Genomic DNA, 23743 nt, shown 5'->3' on the forward strand with positions numbered 1-23743 from the left:
CGTGTGTGTGTTTAGCCGGCGCGCTTCTTCGGTAAACTGTAAATGCTGTTATCTGGGAACCGCTGTGAATGTTTCCGAGTGTGCGAGTTTGTGTGTGCATAAAGCATCCATCTGTCTCTGCAGGCAGTGGCCCCCACTCGCAGCGGTGCCCTTCCAAACACGCAGATAAGATGCAGCTGATGAAACAATTTTAGATGTCAGAGAACGCACGTGTTGTCCGTTATTGACTTCCTCGTCCTTGAGTTTCTCATCCGTCTCTTCTCCTCTTTATCTTTTTTCTCCCTTTTAAATGTACTTGTCTCCTCTGTGCTTGTCCCACCGTGCACCTCCCGCGCCCGCTGCGACAGAGCTCCATTATATTCTAAAAAATAAAGATATTCTTATAATGGGACCACTGATTGATGGCAGATAGGCTGCTGGTGGCATTACAGTGAGAGGTTTGGATTGCTATCGCACCAAAAAGAAGGCGGCTGCGAGCATTTCCAAGTGTGTGCTTTAAAGTGCTCGCTCTAGCAGACACAGCAAATGCCATTGAGGTAGTGTAACATGAGTGGGCCATCACAGAGAAACTATACTGAATCCCGCTCTATAATATGAGCCACTTAGACTGCAATATAGTCATAGACTTTCATCCTTCTGCTGCTCGGAGGACGCAAACATTCAGAGCAATTTAGGCTCAGACTTAGTTCTAAGATGATGCCTTACAATGCCGAGAAAAACAGCATCAAAGTGCTCGGTGAAAGCATCTTCAAACGCAGCATGATAAGCAGATTACTGTAACTGTATGAGGAAAGAGACATGGGATTAAAAAAACACACTGCCAAGGCTCATCGTTTGAGTCAGCTGTGACTTACATTTTCTTTTCTCACTTTTTCTGGGTTACAGTTTGTGTTGTCTTTGGCTCTGCTAATGCCCTCAGCCTGCAGTAATCCCCCACTTACCGGGTAACATCTCTCCTCCTCCCTCCTCCTCTCAGCGTTCTTCAGTTTAATCGTGTCTTTCAACAAATCACCCTTTTGTCCTCCATGAAAGCATTCCATGTGTCTTAGATTACTCTGTACAATCCTGACCTCTGCACCCCAACACAGGCACGTTCGTTTTTCTGGAGCTTGTAGGAAACCTTGCTCTTTGTCTCAGAGTCGGCGAAGATACAAACTATGGTGGTCCACAAAAGAGGCAACTACACACATGTGCATTTCTTTAAAAACACCAACCATGACAGAGACAGAGGACCCCCCCCAGGCCTCATTCACACATTTATTAAACAAAAAAATCTATAAAAAAATAAACAACCCGCAAAAAAATGCACTTAAAGGCAGAAAGGTTTACAGAAGTCAGTCCCTTTGGGGTTCTGCTGCGCGTATGATGTAATATAAGCAGTGATTTCACGAAAACAACTCAATGTTGAGTTATATATCACACCTGAACATCCCATACTGAGTTCATACAAAGGCAAAGAAAGAGCAGTGTCATAAAAATGTGTAATGGACAAAGGAGTCTGGGACACAACCGCACTCTGTATATAAAAGATCAACAGTTAGAGTCTTGACTTGAGCATTTTCACTAATTTTGACATTGTTCATGTGTGCAAACCTACTTTATCCTGCTTTTTTACTCTAATGAAGAGCATAATTTTTTAATGAACATTCAGCAAGACTTTAAATACCATAAGCTCACCAAGAAACAAGTACAGCTGGACTTTCTATAACCAGAGGACTCGTGAGGATTCTTTGAGAGAATGGAGGTCTGCGCTGGTCGAATGTACATGCCGCGCTCTTTACATATGAAGGAAAGGCCACGATTCAGGGGTCTTAAGTCTCCCTGTGTGTGAGAGAGTCTCCTGTTTGTGCAGGTACCTGTTGGCTGGTGTGGAGAACACCCCCAGGACGATGTCCCTGCCGTGCATCCTGATGATGGGGCTGGTGGAGTGGAGCAGGTTAAAGTAGAAGTGGGAATCGCCGGGCACGGAGCAGTTCAGACGGGCCTTTAAGAACGACGTCCACTGCTTCTCCAGGACGCGCTGAGACCCGCCTTGATCCCGCTTGCATACCCGGGCAACGCGTGACACCACCACCTGTGAGGAGCCGCGAGCAGAGAATATGATACTTACTATACAGAACGAGCACAGCTTGCTTATATCTCCGATGACTCCAAAGCTGGGCAGTTAATATTTCCTGAGGTTTCATCTTGAAAACTACATATTAAAAAGCTCTTTTTAACTCCAGGGCGATCTCTGAAGAGTCATTTGCATGCTATTTGCAATGTGGAAACCCTTTTTTGACAGATCATTGTTTTATAATGCTAAATCTAATATCAATTATTCATGAAAATGTCAGTGCATCTCAAAATTGCTTCTTTGAACACACAATAGCGATGCCGCTTAAGTATCAATTTACTCTGCTCTCTGTAAACATGTCGCAGCCAGGGGCCTTTTGCAAACACTCCCCAAAAGTGAATTGCTAATTTATTAATGAAACAGGTTTATATTTATTTATTTTTAGTTTTAATAAAGATGCAGCTACTGCTCTGGGGGCAAGAAATATATCAAGTCAGTAGAAAATCGACCAGTTTTTCTTAGGTTAATACAGACAGCTGGTAATAACGTGACTTGTTGCATTAGATATGCACGTAAACAAATACAAAGGTGAAAGGTCATCGCAGTTTTTAACAGAGAGATACTAGACCTGCAGCTCTCTTCATGCTTGCATTCTAATGATAAATTCCCACATTTCTCTCCAGTTCTTTTTAAAAGATGCTGTGAATGGACCTCAAGGTAATGTGAGAGTGCTCAGCAGGGGAGGAGAATATATTTCCTTCGCAATGACTTCTTTACCTTCTCCAGGTAATTGAACTCCATGGCTATCTCTCTGAAGAAGAAGTAGATGTGAGGTCCCCACTCCACGGCACTGACAAAATACGGCTCTGTGTCGTAAGAGAAAGAAACACTCAGAGAAGCAAACAAGAAAGGCGACGTGTGCAGGAGTAGTGCACGGAGAGAACAGGTTTCATGAAGTACAGGCGAGAACGAGTATAACAAAACAGCATTTCCATTTGCAAATGCATCATTAATTCCCACAGCAACCGAGCGACATGGGGGCAGTGAGAAAGAGGCAACAGCCATGCTTAATTTCATTACATGGTGAAAGGGGATTTCACAGCAAACAATAAGCACATTATGACTCCCTCGTGCTTCCGAGGAACGAGGCAGGCGTGCCTGGGACCTTCTAAAACCTGTGTGAGCATTAAGACCAGGGGCTCGGGCAATGTGATTGGCAGGTCCACTCAGTCTGGTGACAGTGTCCACCAATCACACTCTGTATTTTTACTTTGTAGCATAAACACCGCAAGAAGGTTTCTAATAGCACTGGAAATGCAAAGTGTCTTACTCTCGAATATTCGGACTGTAAAATAACTGAAGGATCTTGCGTTTCAACGAATAACAAAAGCCGTAGTCTGTGAAAAAAGCTTTCATGCACTGTGATTGGCCCGCTTGTTTCCAGCAGTCAAAGTCACCAACAAGTGCACGCAGTGTTTTTCAGTCAAACGCGTCACGTCAAAGGAAGCAGACGATGCTGCACACGGCGTTGAAGGGGCATGACGGGCTCAACGGTGGAAGCATTTTACCTGCATGCTCGAATAAACATACACATGTGCCAAATGTAGCGTGTATCTAGGAGCATGGCTGTGAATAATGAATACACAACGAGCTTGTTGCGAACACAGCTACCGTGCCAGCGACGCTGTCATCACAGGTATAATTTATGGTAGATCTGCGGCTTTTTTGACTGACATGTGCATCATGTATTAGATTCATGAGGCACTTTAAATGGTTAAAAACTGAGTATTTTTTACAGGTTTAGCTTAGGTCTACTAACAGATTCTGCTGTATTATCACAGCAGCATATAAAGTTATTAAAATTAGCTTCCTTTCCCCCTGAGCCAACAAAAATATACAAGGATAAAGTAAAACTTTGAGATCCTGTTGCAGGCCCGGGGGGACAAACGTTTGGTCGGACACTGTGTAATATGGGTGATTCTGTGAAAGAGGCAGCTCTGTGTACAGCTAGCTGCCTGCATGCTGACTCAGACCTGTCCTACCAGCATATGCATCGATCCACGTGCTGCTAAGTAATGTGGACACAAACTCCAGCCATCAGACTCACATTAACATCAACAGCAGGCGTGATGCTGAGCGCGCTGCGCCGACATAACTATGCTTGACGGCACACAAACGAACACGCCCACTCAAAGCGTCCACACACACACACGCACACGTGTCTGCAGATACCTCTGAACCACTTGGAGTCGTGCTTCACGGTGCGCAGAGCAGGACTGTCCCCGAGGCTACGGTAGATCACCGCGTCGATGGCCAGGAAGTCCGTCACTGTGGCCGTAAACAGATTCCCCTCTGATACACACAGACACACAGACACACATAAAAACAGCTGGTGAGTTGGATCGTCTGCCAAAGCACCATCATAAACAGTGAAGCTGGAGTTAATGTGACCTTTTATGCGCTGCATTATAAACACGATGTGACTGACCACTCAACAATGTAATTGCAACTTTTCTACACGCCCACACAAAAATAACATTCGTTTTTTTTACTACCAGCTAATATCAGATAAGGATCTGAACAGTTTCAGACACACTATTGATTATTAATGAACGAGTTCAAACACAACGGGGTAAACTGAAGCTGAGGACACGCTGCGGCTCTCTTTTGTTCTGCTCAAGGGACAAAAATATCTTTTGATGACATCGCACACTTCCTCATTGTGTGACAGCACACGCTAAACAAACCATGTCGTACCTGCGACCAGAGCTACGTTGGCGTGTTTGGGATCATAGGGACACCGGGCCATCCCACTGACTGTGTCTCCCAGCATCTCCAGAGTGTCTCCCTGTTAAATCACACACACACAAACACAATTAGATGCATGCATCAATCTGGGTACTCCAAACAATATGAATACATCTACAGCAGCATCATGAAAACAAACCACAAGAGAATGGCAATTAGGGAGTGTTACCATAAGTGCAAACTAATGATTCACTGGAGGCAATTAGGCACAGCGGCAAACAACAAGAGAGTCCCATTTTCATCCATAAATAACACACACACACAGACGCATACACATCTATGCATCCACGTCCACACGTGTACATTTCAATAAAATTGGCAGCTCATGTAATAAAATCTCTGTTATTCTTTCACTATCAATTACACAAACACAAACCGTTTAAAGGTCGCCGCAAGCAACTATTTGAGGAGAGCAGCAGATTTGGAAGACTTCAGCTCTCATCGGCTGTTTGAAATGAAATAATTTATAGGTGTCATTTCATTAAAACCCTGCTTTAAATAAAACAGTAGCTAGCATCACTAACTAGTCCCCAGAGAAAATGTCAGCCTATCAGGCAGAGACAGGTGAGGTATACGCTGTTGTAGAATGTCATTAGCGGCTGACAGATAATGGGGCAAGTACGTCTCAGTGTTCCACTGTTGCACCGTGTTTGAAATGTGAGAGACTGAAAATAACACTTATCTGAGAAAGCCTTTGATAGTGAAAGGATTTTTTTCCTCTCTCTCTTTCTCCCTCCGACTCCACTGCCTTCGTTCCTCATTTAATATCGCTGCGGAATGATGTGAAATCACCCCAGTCGATGATTAATATTTATGTGCAGGTTTTTTTTTCTTCTTCTGCAAGTTTAAAACGGTTACTGTAATTGAGCGCGACAGGGATAGGCTAAGAAGTGGAGCGCGCTCCCTGCACGGTGGAGGATTCTGGTGACTTGCTGCTTGATGGATGCAAACCTTCAGAATCTGACAAATGTGCTGTGGGACAGTGCTGGAGAAATATTCAGAACACATTTTGGCTAGTAAACGCTTACAGTTCTAGCTCGAACTCTGGCATCTTTTAGATTCCGCCTCCATCTGTGGCATTGCTTTTCTCTCTTTACCGCAACAAGTCACATCTCAGCAGCCTTACTCTGTGAATACGCTCCTCTCCCTCTTTTCCCCTCTTTGTGTTCTTCTTGATTTTCTGTCTCTGACTCTCAATGATAACAAGCTCGGCAGACCACAAAGTTTAACCGCCGAGAAATAACAACTGTTGTATCTCAGGAAAACGAGGCGCTGGAGCTGCCAGACAACAAGGATAAATAACTCCTGGGGAGGCAGTCGGCACTGACTCAACTGCTTGACAAACAGCTCTAATGAAGCTGTGCGTTCTCACCTGAACAAGTGCACTAATTGATCTATAGGAGGGAGACTCTGTTGTAAAAATAGACATTATTTATCAGCTAAGAGGCGCTCGACCGCTCGCAGGTGGCGGCGTAGGGCGGCTGCGATCACCCGCCTTGGGTTTACTTACAGTGTAGTTGGCACACAGCGGGTTGAAGGCGTTGGTTCCACACAAAAACAAGCCTCCGTTTCTGCTGAGCAGCACTTTGATGAAGTTACGGCATTCATCCTGCACGAGAGAAAGACAGAAATACAGAGAATAGGCTTAATATGCAGGAGGGGTGAGTCTGAGGAACAGATGATGGCGCAAATAGAAAAAAACCCTTTATTTTTCAGACGCTGATTAGCCAAACCGCTCTGTGAAATGAAGCTTTTCAGCTGCCTGATGTGTGGAATTATCACACCATTACTGCTGTCAATCACAGTGATACAGTCTGAACGTAGCCTGCAGAGACTTTAGGCGTCTACCCCCTTCACACATGCATGCACACGTGCACGCATACACACAGCAGTTGATTGACGGAGGGTAATCCAAAGCAGCCTTAGGATTTTAGAACAAGCGGCAGATTTAAGGCTAATTTCTCAATACGTGAAGCGCGTGTAATGAATAAATAACAGCAAGTCGCATTTTCATTCTTTGAACAGTCGTGAGTTCAGCACCACCATGATGGCGGTTTTTGCCCCACAGTCCCAAATACAGATAAATGTTGGTGTCTCCACACATATACTGTGTTGTTACTGTTAGCTTTTTTATTCATTTATACTGTGCTACTAAAAATGTTTCTTCATTTATTGTTAAAGCACGTTATCGATCATCTTTAGCTCATTAGAAGGCATCATTTATTAATTTATTTATTAATATTTTTAGTTTTCAATTTGACCTCATGTACCAGTAAAGTGCATCTATTTGTTTCAGCCATGTCTGTCATGTTAAACATACTGTATATCTATATATCATACCTTATATCTCAACAGCTTATTGATTACTTTAAGCATTCTCGTTTATTCATTTCTGATCGATAACTATTTTAATCACAGATCTGTAACCGTACAGGTTAGCTTATGTGTTAGCTACTGTGCAGACTTCACTCTCTTTCCTGCAGCATTTAGGTGAACGAGCAGCTTTATTTATTTTTTAACTTCCTTTTAATTTAATTACTGGAAACACTTTTCTAATCTTTCTGCTCACCTATCACTAATTCCCGAGTACTTTATTAATTTCCATGTTCTGCTGCTTTCAGCTTCATATTTTGAATGCAATCATTGCACTTCACCCTCCGTACTATTTACTTATTATTTTAGAGATTAATTGCATTATTATAGATCAAGCTACTGAGCAATATATTGATCAAACTCAGTAGCTGCAAAATTAAAGAGATATAAATCAATAATTAGAATCTAATATATAAAATCATATATATGATTTTGAAAAGTGTCATTGCACATAATGAGCACATTTAGTTGAGGTAATTTAGCTATATTTGATTATACCACCCACGCACTATTATGCTACTTAACTAAGATTATTCGTTTATAGGAAAGGATTTTGTTGAAACTCTTTTCACTGCACACAAAACAAATCTGTAAGACGACACAGGGCAGCGCATGAGCCTGAAAGTATGATTTTATGTTCTGATTTCCTGAAGGAATTTTTCCATCCATGGTTGCTAAGCACAAATTTCAGATGTGACCTTTAACTGTAAAAGTCAAAAGGCACTGACAGCAATTTGCACTTGCACAGCCGCCCGAGTACGCAGAGTGAGTGGTCATGTACAGTAGATCACTGATACAGCCAGCAACCCCCAACCCACACCACAGCACACCACTGTCCCAGCCACGATGGCACCAGCTCTGCCACACACACACACACACACGCACAGACACACCAGATGGGGTCTACTTCAAGACCACCGCCCACATTAATGTTGATGGAAAGAGGAGCAGAGATGAAATAAAAGTGGTGTGTGTGTGTGTGTATTCATATCTTTGTGGGGACCAAAAATGGTAAGTTTACTATACTTGTGGGGACCAACAATCCTTATGGGGACCAAAATCCTAGTCCCCACGAGTTTGAAGGCATTTTTGAGGCTGAAAATGTGGTTTTAGTGTCAGGGTTCCAGGTGGTTTATGGTTAGGTAAGTTTAGGCTAAGGGTTAGGGTTAGGCATCCATTTTTAATGGTTAGGGTTAAGGTAAGGGGCTAGGGAAAGCATAATGTCAATTAGATGTCCCCACAAGATATGAATACCCAACATATGTGTGTGAAAGAGATCAGAGGGAAAGCAGTGATATGCGAGACGGCTGAGTGTTATTCCAGATGCTCCACCCTCTCCCCCACCTTTCCCCTTCTCTCCCCGCAGGGATCTCGTCTTTCAGCGGGAAGAAAGAAACAGGAAAGCAGGAAGTGTTTCCACGTGAACGGTGTGAGCGCATGAAGTGAGTCGAGCGCAAGGTGCAAATTTCTAATGGTTGCGCCGCTATGTGACAAACAGAAGTGCGACTGTCACAGTACTTGCGGGCGTGTGCGTGTCACTCCCACACACGCAGAGTGTTGCGTGATGCATATAGTTAAGTACACATGTAACGAGTACGTTTGTGTGTGCGTGCATCAGAATCACAGCACAGATGCAGGCTCGTGTGTGAGAATCGTTTGCATGCTGTTTGTCGGTGGGGCTGCAGTCTGTCAGCTTGGTCAGAGCTGTAATCACAAAGCCAGATGAAGCACTCTTAATAACAACCCAGACCCACTGCCAGCATCTCGGAGATGGGAGCGAATACTCAGAAGAGCCAAACCGCTGCACAAATGTGTTCACTTGGCAGTGGCTGTTCAGCTAACATTAAGGATTTCATGACTTTAGAATAAAACAAGGTTTATAACATTTTAACTATTCAGTTCTGCACTTTACAGACATCATCCAAACTCATCCTGTGCTGCACACATGCATTTTATTAATCCCCATTCATCTATTCCAGGGAGTCATTTGGCACTCCAGCTACGAGTCTTTTTTTATTCAAAGCCCAATTCAGGCAGCAGCAGGATTAAGGTTTTACTGTGGGCTCCACATTAAAATAAAAAAAACAACAAACCTATTATAAAGGATCACGCTGTGAATTAAACAATCATATATAAACCCATGTGCTGTACGGTATGATGCCTCCTCCCCTTTTCTGTGCATCCCCTCTCCCTGGGTAGAATCCAGGCAAAACGCCACCTGTGCTGGCTGGCAAGCCTTCCCGAGACCCAGACGACTGCAGCCCTCCTCCTCCTCTTCCTTCTCCTGCTCCTCTTACTGACAGCGGCAGAGCTGCCTGTGCTCTGAAAAATTAATCTGCAGCACAGATGAGTTACACAGGAGCACACGCCTCGGTGCAAATATGGACGTAATTGTCAATGAAGGGATAAATTTACAGAGGAATGAGAAAAAAAGAGAGTGTGGAAAGCTACCAAGAGATGCTGCACAAGTGTTTGCACATGTTTGCATATGCAAATGTACATTTATATCAACTAGATGCTGGCAGACAGCAGGGTTTAATCAGTTCCTCGCTCTTGAGGCAGATGTTAGCCGGGCTAGCTGTACGCTGCAGACGATGACAGAGCAAGTGCATTTCCCACTGCACAGCTAACCTCTTCCTCAGAGACACAGAAATATGCACATCCACCAGCTTTAAAATAATTGTAAGCAATCACGCACAGAGAATCCACAGCAACACAACAACAAGCACCATTAAAACCGAGGAGGCTCCACCTTCAGCATGTGCTTTTCATCTATTGTCCAGAACTCAGCCCTCAGTCTTCGATGATAACAACCTTTTCACTCGGCATAAACCTCAGCTCAGAGTTTTTTTTCCTAACGATCACTCTTTACTCCAAACTTCAAGAACAAGGTGTTTTACCTCCAGCTACAATAAAGACTCCTATCTTTGCTCGAACCAAAATACAAAACAGGTAAGGGTCGTAAAATATTCTGCTCATTTTCCTGTTTTAGGAGCAACCACAGCAGTTTTCATAGTCCCATAAAATATAATAAGTTATCACGATGACCTGGTTTAGTAATGTTTTGTACAATGGGAGCCATCTAAGGCAGTACATCAGGGGGTCGTATTTAGCAAGCTGCTCCTCTAAATCTCCAAAGTTTCCATTACATGCCTGGCTGGTCCCCTGATGTTAGCAACCAGGGAGAAGAGAGCACTGCTCTGCCAAGAGCCACCATTGAGCCAGAACTCACCCACACACATATACTGTATACACAATACACTCACACACACACGCACACAAAGCCTTGGCGAACCCTCTTCCCCACTCATTAACAACAGGTCTGTCATTTCCAGAAAAATCCCCGATGCACGATTCTGACTGGAAACAGAGTGACTCTTCGTGGCAGGAACAAAGTGTGTGTATATGTTTGTGTGCATGTGGGCGGAGGATAAATTAACAGCGTTACCAAATTAGAACCACTGTGCTGTTCAGAATGCTGCGGTCTTACTCAGCATGTTAAAGCTAATCCGCATCCCTCTGAAGCCCTTCTTTAGCGTTTGATGGTAATTCTGACTGAACACACCACAGGCCACAAACAAACAGCACGCACAAGCAGGACGAAGAAGTGAGATGATAGAGATACAAGAATAAATGAGCAGAGAGCGAGCCGAAACGTAGTAAAAACCTACAGCTCGCCGGGTCGTCCGAGCACACACACACACACACACACACACACACACACACATTTTTCAATCTTTGACCGTAGCACTTAACCTGGATCACCTTTGCACAGCTCTCCAGCTGCAGACCTGCTGAGTAAACGATCACGTAAACCAGATTAATTCTAATTAAATGTGATTCTGTATGCTGCAAACATCATGAAAACCAAAGGCACCACGAACCCTTCTTTTCTTCATATTCACAGTCTTTGACCCTAAAAAGTCCTACGTTTGGTGATGAGCTCGAGTGCAGTCCACAGCAGCGTGTGGGGCCTGGGACGCTGAGTACAATCAAAATACACAGAAACACGAGACACTGGCCAGTTGGGAAAAAAAGATGACGATGACTCCACCTGGAGCGTTTTAAGCTGAGAAAAAGCAATAAAACCACAGCTTGTGATGATTCTACACAGAAACAGTCGGACGACTGCAAACCCAGAGCTCCTCTGAGAGCACGATTAACACAATATTGATCAAACAATCTTGCTAAGTGCTGCTTATAATGATGCCTGGCCACTCTTTAAGCATCTACTATATAGTATTGCCTTTGTTTGCGTCTACATGCCCATGCTGCCACAGCCTGATACGCTGGCACAGAGCCACCTCTGGGGAGCGTCTCACCCCCAGCATCGTGCTCTCTCTCTCTCTCGTGCGATTTGCTTTTGTGAGGAGAGAAAGGAAAGAGGGAAATAAGGAGAGCGAATGGCAGCGAGAGACAATCAAAAGGGCAAATACGAGCGAGATAGAGACAGCGGAAAGCGCGGACAAAGGAAAATCTAATGTGGGTAGAATATGCAGTGAGTGACAACAAGGCCGACTGTTGCATTCATCGACAGCAGCTTGGTCAACACGGGAAAAGAAAAAAAGGTGAAAGGATTAGGATATTGAATTTTCAGCCTAATTAGGGAGATACTATGTCCTTTGCGATCAACCAAGCAGAAACATTTAATTACAAAACCAATTATGAGGTGGCGAATGTATCACATCTGACACAACCGTCCCCCCGAGCAGAACGGGACATTTTCAGGAGGTGAAGTGGAGGAGAGGAGGGGAACCAGTGTGGGGGAGAGGATAAGGGAGGCACGTAAAACAACAGAGTCCTGATTGTGCTTGTGGACAGGTAGGTGAGAAACAAAAGGTCCTTTCGCACCGTAACGGCGGTGAGAAGACCTCCTCGTTATGCTGCCTGTGGTTGTTCACACTGAACCAAACTAAGCCAACATTGTGTGCTGTTGGATAGCACGACAGCACTCGTGAATAAGAGGCATGACATCTAGTGTAGAAGGCCTGTCGTGCTGCCAGCAAAGGTGCAGCAACAGTCCTCCAGCACCGCGCTCTTCTATCTGCCTCTGCAGCCACAGAGACAAAGAGAATGAAATGTGAGGCGGAGGGAAGGTGCAGCAGAGAGAGACTTTAAAGTACGGCATGTATAAATGTACAGGATTTACAGTGTTGCTGATGATCCCTCATCCATGTTTACCCAAACCTCTGCACCGTGTCCATGCATTAATGCATGAAATGGCTCTTCTTTTGTTAAATATTCAGGCATCCTCCTTGACCTCCAGCATGATAATCAAAACAGCAACAGGGGGTAAGAAACGCGCTCGCGGCGGTCTGATGCAATCAAGTGCAAAAGTGCTTCAGTAAACACTGCAGAGACCGATATAACAAGATCATATTGATACTGTGATGCACATTTTATCATCATCGTGGCATCATATGTGCATTTTAAATGACATAATTGTCTGAGCTCAAAAGCCGCCTTGCAGAATCTAAAAATCCCCAAATTTTCCAAGCAGCCCTTCAGCTCAATAAAGTCATAATGAATGAAGCAGAAAACACACAATTGCACACCAGCTGTAATTATTTACTCAAGTTTAATAGTCCAGCAGCTATAGTCTGATGACTGTGAGCCAACAATTTGGGTTTCCGCTGTGGCTGGAGGACTTCCTGGGAAAGACTTCCTGTTCTGTGTGTCCATTTATCTATTTTATCAAATGCACTCCAGAAAACGTGTTCCCACTTTGGCTCTTTACAGGGACTCCATTCTGCACGTTTACATGTAAAGATCTGTTTATTTCTCCGTATTTTGACATGCAGGTTAGGAATTGCCCACCCCTGACGTAGGATGTGGACTCTGTGAGAATAGTTTCTAAAAGAATTCATGTTCATGTGACCACTGTGCAAGTTCAGCAGTAAATATTAGTTTTATTGCAATCCAAAGGCATCGATATACTGTGGTAGGACATCAGGTTTAATGCTGTAAATGATGGGCTACAACACACCGCCGTTACTCCTGCACTATTTGCTTCCACGTTCCTCCTCCTCGACCGGCGTGGTTTCAGCAGCTGAAGGACACAACGGTAAAACAGCTTTTGCTACCCCAACACAACTAGACTTTCCTTTTTCTGCGTCAAAGCGACAGACACAGAGTCAAACACGGTGACACGGTGGGAATTTTGGTTGCAAAGACCATCAAATCTGTCCGATCTGAACCGCTTTCACTGTGATGCTGAAGATGTCATCATGATTCTTGGTCGTCTTCTGTCTGGGACAGCCCAAACTCACACAGTGTGTACAGGACTTCACAGTATTTAACGATGCTAATTCACATGGAGATACTTTATCAATAAATGATCTCTCAGGTGGACGCCATGCAGGTGCAGTGGTTAGCACCGTCACCTCCTTGGTTCAAATCCAGTCTGGGGCTTTTCTATCAGGAGTTTGCATGTTCTCCTGTGTCTGCAAGGCTTTTCTCCAGGTACTCCCACAGACATGCATGGAGTTAGGTAAACTGGTGATTCTAATTTGGCTGCAGGTGTTAGCCCTGGTGACCTGTACGGGATACACTCGGCCTCTCTCTCTATGACAGCTGCGATGGGCTCTGACACCCTAAGACACTGATCTAGATAAGTGGAAGAAAATATTATGGATGGATGTTTGCATTTACTGTAAAAATACTGCTGCTATTCTCTTTATCAAGCTCTTGGTTTGCCACAAATTATTTCGTGTTTGGTTAGTGGTTTTGCTATGTCTTCATATCATTACTTAGGCAGTAAAGCAGCCTCTGCATGGTTAAAAAAATTACAGAATTTTTAAAACATGCATTTTAAATACGAGTGATTATAATAATTGTACTTATTCTGGCAGAAAACAGAAACAGAATATGTAATATGTTCAAAAAGAAAAACCTTCAAAATGTTGCATCTTTGTTAATACTGTCAGAGGTTAATTAAAAATGTTCATTGTACTGTTTTCAGTGTAATTACTGAAACAAAAATAACTGCGTTCAAGTCATATTTTAACAGCAAATATAAGATGTACCGTCAGGGAGTGAGTGCATGATTGGATGCAATCACACAGACACACAAACGCGCGCACACACGCACGTCTTTTCAAATGCATCTGAGCCCAGAGAGCTGACTGAGAGGACCTGGCAGTGTTCTTATCTTCCTCACATTGCCGTGTGACTCACAGCATTACCAGGCAGCACAGTCATTAGGGGCAAGAAGACCTTTCATATCTCAGTCAGCCCCACGGCTCTCCGCAGGGCCGGCCAACAGGGACCCACACTCGCCCCCTCCTTTCTCTGTGGCGAGCTTTTTGTCTCTGTCCCACTATTCTCCGTTGTGCTTCTGTCTGGCGATGTCTCACACAGATTTAATGTCAGGTGTTCTCTCACTGTGTTAAATAAGTCATTTTTTGTGTGCCTGGAGGGGACAGAGCCCATGTTTCCCCTGTCAACCACAACCATCACAGCTGCATACACCCACACACGCAGACACTGAATACGTGATGTTTGTGTGTTCGGCAGACAGCAGCAGCAAGGACTGAGTGTGTGTGCCGGAGATATAAGAGGTATTCAGGCGTGGGCTGCCGCCGGCTGCAGGGACATTTTACCCCATCCCTCCTCACCGCCTCGGCTTCCTGACGCCCACCTGCATTTTCCGAGGGCACAGATTGCAGGCCTAACTCACGATGGTGGGATGAGTTTAACGTTGCGTGCTCTTCCAATCGATGTGCACGTTTGCTTGTGAGTGACGGCTTGGATGAGCAGGGACAATAATATGTGGTCACAGCCCTCCTTCTTAAGGCTGCGCCAGCAGGGCTGACAATCAGATGACTGGCACAGAGAAACCAAGGCTCCAGGCAAAAAAGGTAAAACGTGGCATAATTTAGGAGAGCAAAGCGTGTGCCCATGTGTGCACATGTGTGCAGAGACAGTGTAACTGAAGCCTTGCTGAAGGATTTTTCAAAGGAAGCTGATTGATTTAAACAGCTTTTTACTGACTTTGTGCCACTGTGCAGCTCACATGTGCTGCAAAACAACTCAAGCTGCAGAGAGACACCACTCACTCCAATTTACCGCAAATGCAAATGACGAAATGAAACGACAAACAGTTCAGTGAATATGAAAAAAAGTGGTGAAAAACAGAGAAAATGCAAAATAAAATCAAGTTTCTATCCACCAACCAGGCATGTCCAAAGTCTCCTTCAGCTACAACCATTTATAGTTCATACAGAGCAATAAAATACATTTTTAATATCATCCCTTTACGGATTTTATGGATTACGAGCTACTGTTGTTTGGAAAAGCGATTGAGCCGTTTCAGCTGCTGTGATCAAATCATATCAACATGATTTATACGTGACAGAGTCTTCTAAAAATGACCGAGCCACCTGATTCTGCTGCTCCACTGAGATTTATTGTGTCTTTAAGTGGGTACTTTTGATTTTCTTGTCCACTGTTTCGGCCGAGTGTCACTTTTCTGGTCGATGCTGTTCTCTGGCACAGCGAGCAGCTTTTAGCGAATAAACCTCCCCAAACACACAGTACTCAGGTCTGCAGGCTCAGTGTCGAGCTGGAAAACACGGCGGAGCATTTATCGGCTCAAGAGCCGGATACTTTGCCCAGGAGGGAGTGGAGACAAAATCAGAGCTAAAAGGAGAATTACTGGATGCAAATAAAGACACAAACATGACTAAAGTTAGTCTGAATCTGTTGGATGTTTAGACTCTGCAGCATGATTAAGACAGACAGACGCCGCCTCACCTCATGTTTGCCCTTCATCCTGCAGATCCGGATGTCGTTCTTGTTTGACTCCCACGTTCTTTTCTATAAATGAAATGAAACACGGATAAATGCTGCGGCTTACCCTGGCATTTCTCTCGTGGAAAATGACATTTTCCAGCTTGGAGACAAGTGACGTGCGCACCTAAAAGGCTGTAACTGCCATGCGTGTCTGCTAAGAAGGTGCTTACCTTGTTGTAAAACATCTCATCTCCTGCAGTGGTGTCCAGCTCCACACGAAAAAGGTCATCCCTGGAGAGGGAGACACAGAGAGGGAGTTAGACAGCACAGCTCCATCCAGAGCTAACAGCAAGGCAACATCGGCTCCTTCCTAACGTGGATTCTTTTGCTAGCTCGAGTACATCATCTGCATTTGTAACCTGTGTTTGCTTTGTGTATAATTTAGCCACAGCACACGCAGCTATGTGACGCAAACACACACAGAAATGCTGTTTATTCATTTAAAGTTCATAAGAGCAACAGAGATTAAGGAAGAGCTTTACAGTGTCTTCCGTTTGTCCCAATATATACAGAAAAATGGCCCCAAATTTGGCTTATCAGTCTTTTCTAGTCCTAAAATTGAATTAATGGATGATTTAATCAAGTTGTTACACTGATGCTTTCACGCCCCAACACGCTGTCCACACGTGGTCCAAAACCCTAACACCATGCATGTATTCATGACTTCCCAAACACTTCTTTTTTTGCACTCTTAGTCTGCTGTTTGCAGTAACCTTGAAAAATGCCTCCTAAACCAGAGTTAGGCTAAGAAGCTAACAGCTGACGTTTGCATATTGATGAGGGCCAGGACGGATCTGAAGCATGGGTTTCTTCTGAAGTGGCTAATCTGTAAATCTGCCACAGCCATGTTAGTCCCGCAGTATCGATCCATCTCTGACCCAGCTCTACCTTCCATCTGTGCTGCACGAACTCTCCTAATTTCTTTCACAGAAGGCGAGGCGCACAAGTGCTTGCTCATGTGAGCTGGAGAGTGTGTATCTGTGTGTGTTTGCATCTAATTTTAACGAGAGAGGCGGCTGTGAGAATGCATGCTTGATAAGAGCCCAGGTAGGCCAAGAGCCAGCAGGTCACCCCTCTTCTGAATAATTTATCTTCACTTCCTGTTGCTGTGTCGGAATATTACAGCCCTTTCAGCACATCAGAGCGGGAGAATTGTTAAGTGGTGAAGAAGTGCAAAATCACCAAACAATGGCTTGGTGTACCCCTGCTTAACAGGTCAAAGTTTAAGCATCCTCAAATCAGCGGAGAGGGCGAGAGAGTGAGACGTAATCTCATCCAGGCTGCTTCAGCATCGTCTCGGCATGATGAATACAGCAAAAGGCCTCCGAGTCGGTGGGGCTGGCAGCCAGCACTGTTGTCTCTCGTAGTGCAGACCATGAGGAATTATTTACACTGCTGCTTCTCTTTCCTTCTGCACTTCAGGTTGTTCGAATGACGCAAAGCTTGAATGCTTTTCTTTGTTTACATGCGCGTTAGCCAGTTTCTGTGTGCTGCTTGTGACATAAGGTTGGAGTTAAGGGTGTGAAAAGAGTTCACGTTTATATTGCAAGATGTGTGTTAAGCCTTCAAATCACCTCATAGGTTGTCCTGAGAGCACAATCAACAAGTGTCTCTTTGTAGCCTCATCTACGTGTACGATACCCACGTGCCGGAGTTATTATTTTAGAAATGCCTCCAAACCTTTTGACCTGGTAATTCAAAGTCAACACAGGCTCAATCGAAACTATTTTCTTACTCAACCAGCTCATGAACTTTCTACAAACACCAGCAGGCTGAAGGTCGAGACCTCTCAAATTGCCCTCTTGGCCAGGTCTCTCTTAGAAAAGAGATTTGAATCTCAGTGAGACTTTTACTTGGATAAATAAAGGACAACGATGTTTTTTCTTGCCATAGCTGCAGTATTGTGCTGCTTTTCTGAGTGAAAATCCAGCGTGCAGCAGAAGTTACAGCAGTGAAGGAACAAAAATGGAGGAACTGACACCGACATTAATGACTGAGAGGAGTCCGGTGTAAGTATGCGAGAGAGGGGACATCAGGTATCTGCAGACCACATCCTGCACGCCATCAGCATTTTACTGAGAGCGCAACAGTTTGATCAAAGGCCTTCTTCAGACATTAAATTTAGGACATTTGGATATTCAGCGGCCAAAATAAGCATGCAGATAACATTATGGCTCTGCTATGACCGACACCCTCAGTCTTAAGCATGAGCCTCTGGTCATGGGTCATGGGTAGTTGTGCGCCTTCTTCTCTAAAGTGATACAATCTGCAGATGCAGTTTGGCAGAAAGGAAACAGTTCTCAAATAGAACTGCTCAAAACAAGGTTTGGGCATTTATTTGATATCTGGTTGCTGATGAGGTGCCTCTTAGGGTGAGTGGCATCGACAGATATATTTTATTCAGCATAAGGCAGAGAAAGATATGTCCAAAACAACGTTCAATGGAAAAGCAACACTACAGTCCAAAGGAACAGAACTGTGGCTTGAAGTGTACTTAAGTCTTTTGAGTGTGATGGAGAGAGACGGGCGTCGCTGTTCCACCGTACAGCAAAACGATCACTGCTGGAAGCTGAAAAGCAGTTCCTGTTATTTTCATTCATTTTTCATGTTTTTGGTAACGCGGTGAGGTGATCCTGAGAGTTGCACTCTCAGCCTTGTTTACCAGAACTTGCAAAAGAGAGCGCATTACTCCAAACCTGGCTTGTATGTCTTAGAGCTCATGTTAAAATTCCAAAGTTTGTTTTTAAATGCTTAACGGTCTTGCCATCCTTACTCACCCCCGGGTAGGGCTGTTCGATATAACGATATATACCGGATGACAATATAAAAACGTCTATCATTTCATTTTACGCTATCTTTGTTTCATGGTGTCGCAAAATAAAACTGTTTACGGCAATAATTTTTTCATCTTTTTGATGGTCACTGTAGTGGCTATATTCATTTCTTAAAGTTCTCTCTTTCTCTTATATTTTATATAACCACACTACAGACGGACAAGCGCCTGTTTTTATGCGTTATGGTTAGCAACAACGACGGTCACACCATCGCGTGTCCGCTTGTTTATGTTCCACATAAACCTTTCACAATAAAGCTCAAGATCCTGTTGAGACTTTTCAAAATAAACTGAATCACGTGAAAGAGCAGATTATTTACGGATGAGAATTAAAAAAGAGCCGCCAGGTGCCAAAAAATAAACCTTAGACTCAAATGTTAGAACAGGCTTTTCCCCGCAGCACGCCGTGTAATAAATACTCACAAAGAAAACGGCGGCCGTTACAACTTATGTCTAAAAATGTATCGTTTCATGCATCGGTTAAAACACTCGACTCCAGCTACGTGACGCGCAGCTGGAAACACTTCCCGCAAGACGAGCTGCCCGAGATTCACAGAATTTACAGAAAATGTTACATTTCTGTGATTTATATCGTTATCGGGACGATAGAATTCTTATATCGGGATATGAGATTTTGGTCATATCGCACAGCCCTACCCCGGGTTCTCAGGTCAGCTGACGAGCTGCTCCTGGAGGTACCAGGGTCCAAGAGGAAGCTCCGAGGGGACAGGGCCTTCTCTATGGCTGCTCCTAACCTCTGGAATAACCTGCCTCTGCACATTAGTGAGGCCCCTTCATTGTCCATTTTTAAAACTAGTGCTGTCAGCGTTAATCTCGTTAAGATTACGTTAAAGCCATAACCTCATTAACGCGGTAAATCTCTGTTAGCGAGTTATCCCGGATCGCCCCGTGCGTGGGGCTGCATGGCGTCAATCAATGGGTTAACGAGCAGTTATGCCGTTAACGTCATTTTAACGAGATTAACGCTGACAGCACTACTTAAAACCCATTTTTACTCCTTGGCTTTTCACAGTCTGATCGTGATTTTCCTGCTATAATTTAATCTAATGCACTTATTTTATTGTTTTTATTTAATTTTAATTATTATTATTTAATTTTATTTATTTATTTATTTTAAACTTAATTTAATGTACCGGTTTTTTTGCCATGTCAAGTGTACAGCACTTTGTTTCCAGCCTGAATTGGTCTGAAAGTGCTACATAAATAAATTGCTTGCTTGCTTTACATACTAAACTTTCCCTTCCGGCCTCAGTAGAGTGTCTCCCTGTCTGACTGCCACAAGCCAACTGACCTTCAAGAGTCACATTAGCGGGCTAACACAGTAAAAAACATCCAGACTGGCAGCAAGTTACCACTTCCCACTCCAGGTAATGCAGAATGTGCAGATAAAACATGCGCGCACACACACATACACGCCTACACGCACACAGACTGACGGCACAAACATCTTACAAGTGGAACAGTTATTCAAGAGTTTGAGTCATTCCTTCAGTCATGCTGTCAATTGGTAAACTCTCCAATTGGTTTATGTTTGTGTGGATTTGCCTGTTGGATCTGACTCGGGGCTGAGGACCACAGGATCCACAGCTGCTCGTCTTAACAGCAATGAAATGGGGCTTAACGCAGCAAGACTCTTACTCCACTTGGCACCAGTCAAATACAGAGTTTACTTTCATTTAGCGGGGATGGGAAGAGGACACGGAGAGGTAGCAGCTCTCAGCGGGCGTCTGGGGCAGGGATTTAGCAGTGCTTGCAGTCAGAGGAGCAACTATGCTAATGGCGACAGGATTTGGGGATGAGTGAGGCGTCTTATCAGGCCACGCACTCTGTCGAAGCTTTTGGCAGTCATACCTGCCACCACAGGTACTTATTCATACAGTGTACATTTTAAAACTCAGTCACCCTGCTGGGCCGTCTCTGGCTCACAAATGCGTTTGCACATGGATCTATTTCTTTCCAGGCTGATCGTTTACCACCAGGAAGCCACAAACACTATTAGCCACTTACAAAAAGATAGAAATATAGTCTCGAAACTTTCTCTCTGCTTGCCTCCCCCGCTGCCCCGCCTGTAAGCTTAGTATTTTCTCATCATCCGGTTGGTTGACATTCAGATCAGATTTCTCCTCCTGTTCAGGAACAATTTCTACAGCTGTAAATTCAAATTAATTTTTTAAGTGTTTCATGGCCGCTTGTTATAAAGCAGACCTTCAGACTGCAGTAGCTATAGTTGTCTGAGGGAAGTTTTATTGCCCGACCGTGTGCATATGTGTGCTTATAGATCCTCCCGGTGCAGACAGAATGGCTGGAACCAAGCTACATAGTTTGATATATTTACTACCGAGTCTCAGCAGTGAAGTTAGGCCTGCTGGAGGCAGGAGACTGGGTCATTTCCTGGAGGACAGCGACGTCTCTTATTGGAAACCGCTTCAATCTTCCTTCCACTACAGCAAATAATCAGCACCATATGTAGAAACTAACTGTCTCCTTCTTTCGGGATGTTTCAAACTGTGTTACTTTCTGGACAACATGGACAGTAAATCTTAACGTGCATGCTCTTTTTTTTAGCACGGTTGCTTCAGGTCGGCTCCTGAATGGCGTCGGTGGAGAACCAGATGTTGCACAGCAGTGGCGCAGGTGAGGAGACTGGGCTTCCGGCCTTTCTGACCACCGGGGCTACTATCTGTTCAGGATCACTGCCTTCAGCAGACTGACAGGCATATGGGGACCATCATCACACGGAGAACAAACTAGAAATCACTCAACTTGATATTTGTCAGGTCAAATATCAGCCCTCACATGCAGCTACTCCACAGAAGAGAGCGACAGCTAAAGGAACACGCTAGTAATAAAACGATAACATGCATTCAATCTTTCTGTCTTAATGTTTACAGATGGCACGCAGCACGCCGTGGCTCGTGGTTATCTTTTCAACATGGCTGCAAGGCTATTCCGCTCAGGCCTACATAACGTTTCCATGTGCTCAGTTCTAAAGTTCCTGTTTGAGAAGGAGAACTGCTACCGTGGTGGCATCGTGTTGCTGTCACACATGTTTTCTTCTAACAGATGTCAGAGTAACACGAAGCAGCTGTGCCAGTCTGCCAGGTTCCTACTAACTCAGAGGTCTGCCTTGTAACTATTAATTTATTTGTCAATAAACTTCTTTTGGAAGATTAATAATACATGCTAAAACCTGAGGGGAGACGCTTATTACCCTGCGAGCAAGCTAATCTCAATTACTCCTTACTAACTTCGTGTGTGTGTCCAAGCTGTCATTATAACAGTATCGCAGAATCAGGTGCAGCGTGTTTGACAGTGTTGTTTTATGTGTTGCATTTGAAAGGCGAGACATTTCAGGAGGAACCGATGACTGAAAATTACATATGCTGTTTAATAATTACACATCGGGGGTGGCGGTGGCTGTGGACGTGGAGCAGGTCATCCACTCTTCCAGTCCATGGTCAAGTGTGTGTGATGGATAAAAGTGTGGAAACATAACATAAAGTGCTGTACAAATGCGTGTGTGTCTTAGAGTGCTCTAAATATACAAAATGAAAGTATAATATACTGTGAATGTCAGTGTATTTACTGTTTAATTGGCTCGTGTGAAACCAGTACATAAACAAGCTAATCGATTTAATAGGGAATGGTAATGTAAGTGTTTTTTGACCAGTGTGAGGTTGGCATTAATGGTTATAATGAAGAAAATGTCATATTCTGGAAAGAAGTAAATAAAATAATCGATATAGAAAATTTTACAAGTGTTCTAAAAACATCAGTTCTCACATCTCTTTAGCTAATGTTTTACTGGTCATGTTCTGCCGTCATTCTCCAAATGTCACCAGTTCTTCAGTATTTATGTTCCTATGCTGTGCGAGTGGACTCGAGGCTACTAAAAGCTAGTCTCCTGATACTTTTGGCTGATCGCTCAGGATCCACAGAGTCTCTTTAAGTCTCTCAAGAGACAAAGTTTATTAAAGAAAGGCTAATGGTCCAAGCAGGTCCCACAGACTACACATCCTGGGCTTTGTGGTGCCATGTTTCACGGGTCAAAAACTATTGACTTTTTTGCGTGTGTTGATGTAACATCTGGGAGTACTTCAGCCTCAGCTGTACTTGCACATTTCCTCTGAGATGAATCCTGACGTTAGCACTAAGGAGTATCCACATGGGGAGCGATTCGCTTGTGGCTTCTGGGTGCTCGCAGACATTTCAGGTGCCGGTTGTTTAGCTAACCATCTGTTCCATTCACCACGCTGTCACGTGTCCAGCACTGCCCTGCAAAGGTCAGTACTTCCACGCTTTGAACGCTGCACGCTCATACTCTCTCCCGCACTCGATATGTTATCCACTGTTGATCTGCACACAGCTGTTGTCACAAACGTCGCACTTGCTTACGTCACTGTCATGAGACATTCTCGCAAAAAAAAAATCACGGTTTTAGTAACGCAGTAACGCAGCGTTCCTATGGGAAAGTAACAGTAATCGAATTACCGTTTTTGCAATAGTAATCCCTTACTTTACTCGTTACTTGACAAAAGTAATCGGATTACAGTAACGCGTTACAAGTAACGCGTTACTGCCCATCTCTGGTGATAACAGGCAGTCCAAGAGATTTTAAAACCCCAGGTAAGTGACATAATGTACATTAGTATATACACTGATCGGGCATAACATTATGACCATCAAGGTGTGCAAAAGTTGCGAGGTGGAGTCTCCATGGATCGGACTGAGATCTGGGGAATTTAGAAGCCAAGTCGACACCTCAAAAGCAACGTTGTGCTCCTCAATCGTTCCTGAACGATTCTTGCTTTCAGCACATTATCCACAGTGATCAAGGAGCACCGTTCACCTCTGTTCCT

The 23743-nt window shown here is 44.1% G+C and overlaps 1 protein-coding gene and 1 long non-coding RNA gene across 3 annotated transcripts in view; one reads left to right on the top strand and one right to left on the bottom strand.

The window, feature by feature from the left end:
- sema6bb (sema domain, transmembrane domain (TM), and cytoplasmic domain, (semaphorin) 6Bb) overlaps nucleotides 1–23743 on the bottom strand; it is a 133614-nt gene that overhangs the window by 48779 nt on the left and 61092 nt on the right. Inside the window, exons 1-8 of one of the 2 annotated variants that reach the window (XM_085264105.1) lie at nucleotides 19521–19566; nucleotides 16201–16261; nucleotides 15992–16054; nucleotides 6375–6473; nucleotides 4814–4904; nucleotides 4289–4408; nucleotides 2834–2922; nucleotides 1857–2074 (exon numbers count right to left, since the gene is read on the bottom strand). In XM_085264105.1, the coding sequence (XP_085120231.1) occupies nucleotides 1857–2074; nucleotides 2834–2922; nucleotides 4289–4408; nucleotides 4814–4904; nucleotides 6375–6473; nucleotides 15992–16054; nucleotides 16201–16215 (695 nt within the window). In that variant the 5' untranslated portion in view covers nucleotides 16216–16261; nucleotides 19521–19566. Of the gene's footprint in view, nucleotides 1–1856; nucleotides 2075–2833; nucleotides 2923–4288; nucleotides 4409–4813; nucleotides 4905–6374; nucleotides 6474–15991; nucleotides 16055–16200; nucleotides 16262–19520; nucleotides 19567–23743 lie in introns of those variants that run through there. The other variant, XM_085264104.1, reaches the window with a different exon arrangement.
- LOC146546758 (uncharacterized) lies at nucleotides 19571–21658 on the top strand. Its single transcript, XR_014890656.1, has 3 exons — nucleotides 19571–19646; nucleotides 20137–20251; nucleotides 21450–21658. It is a non-coding gene; the product is annotated as an uncharacterized LOC146546758 (long non-coding RNA).

The sequence above is a fragment of the Mchenga conophoros genome, linkage group LG23 (assembly GCF_057382185.1).
Source record: "Mchenga conophoros isolate Kocher_MC1m ecotype Shallow Benthic linkage group LG23, M_conophoros_male_GT1.1, whole genome shotgun sequence".
Classification (NCBI taxonomy): domain Eukaryota; kingdom Metazoa; phylum Chordata; class Actinopteri; order Cichliformes; family Cichlidae; genus Mchenga; species Mchenga conophoros.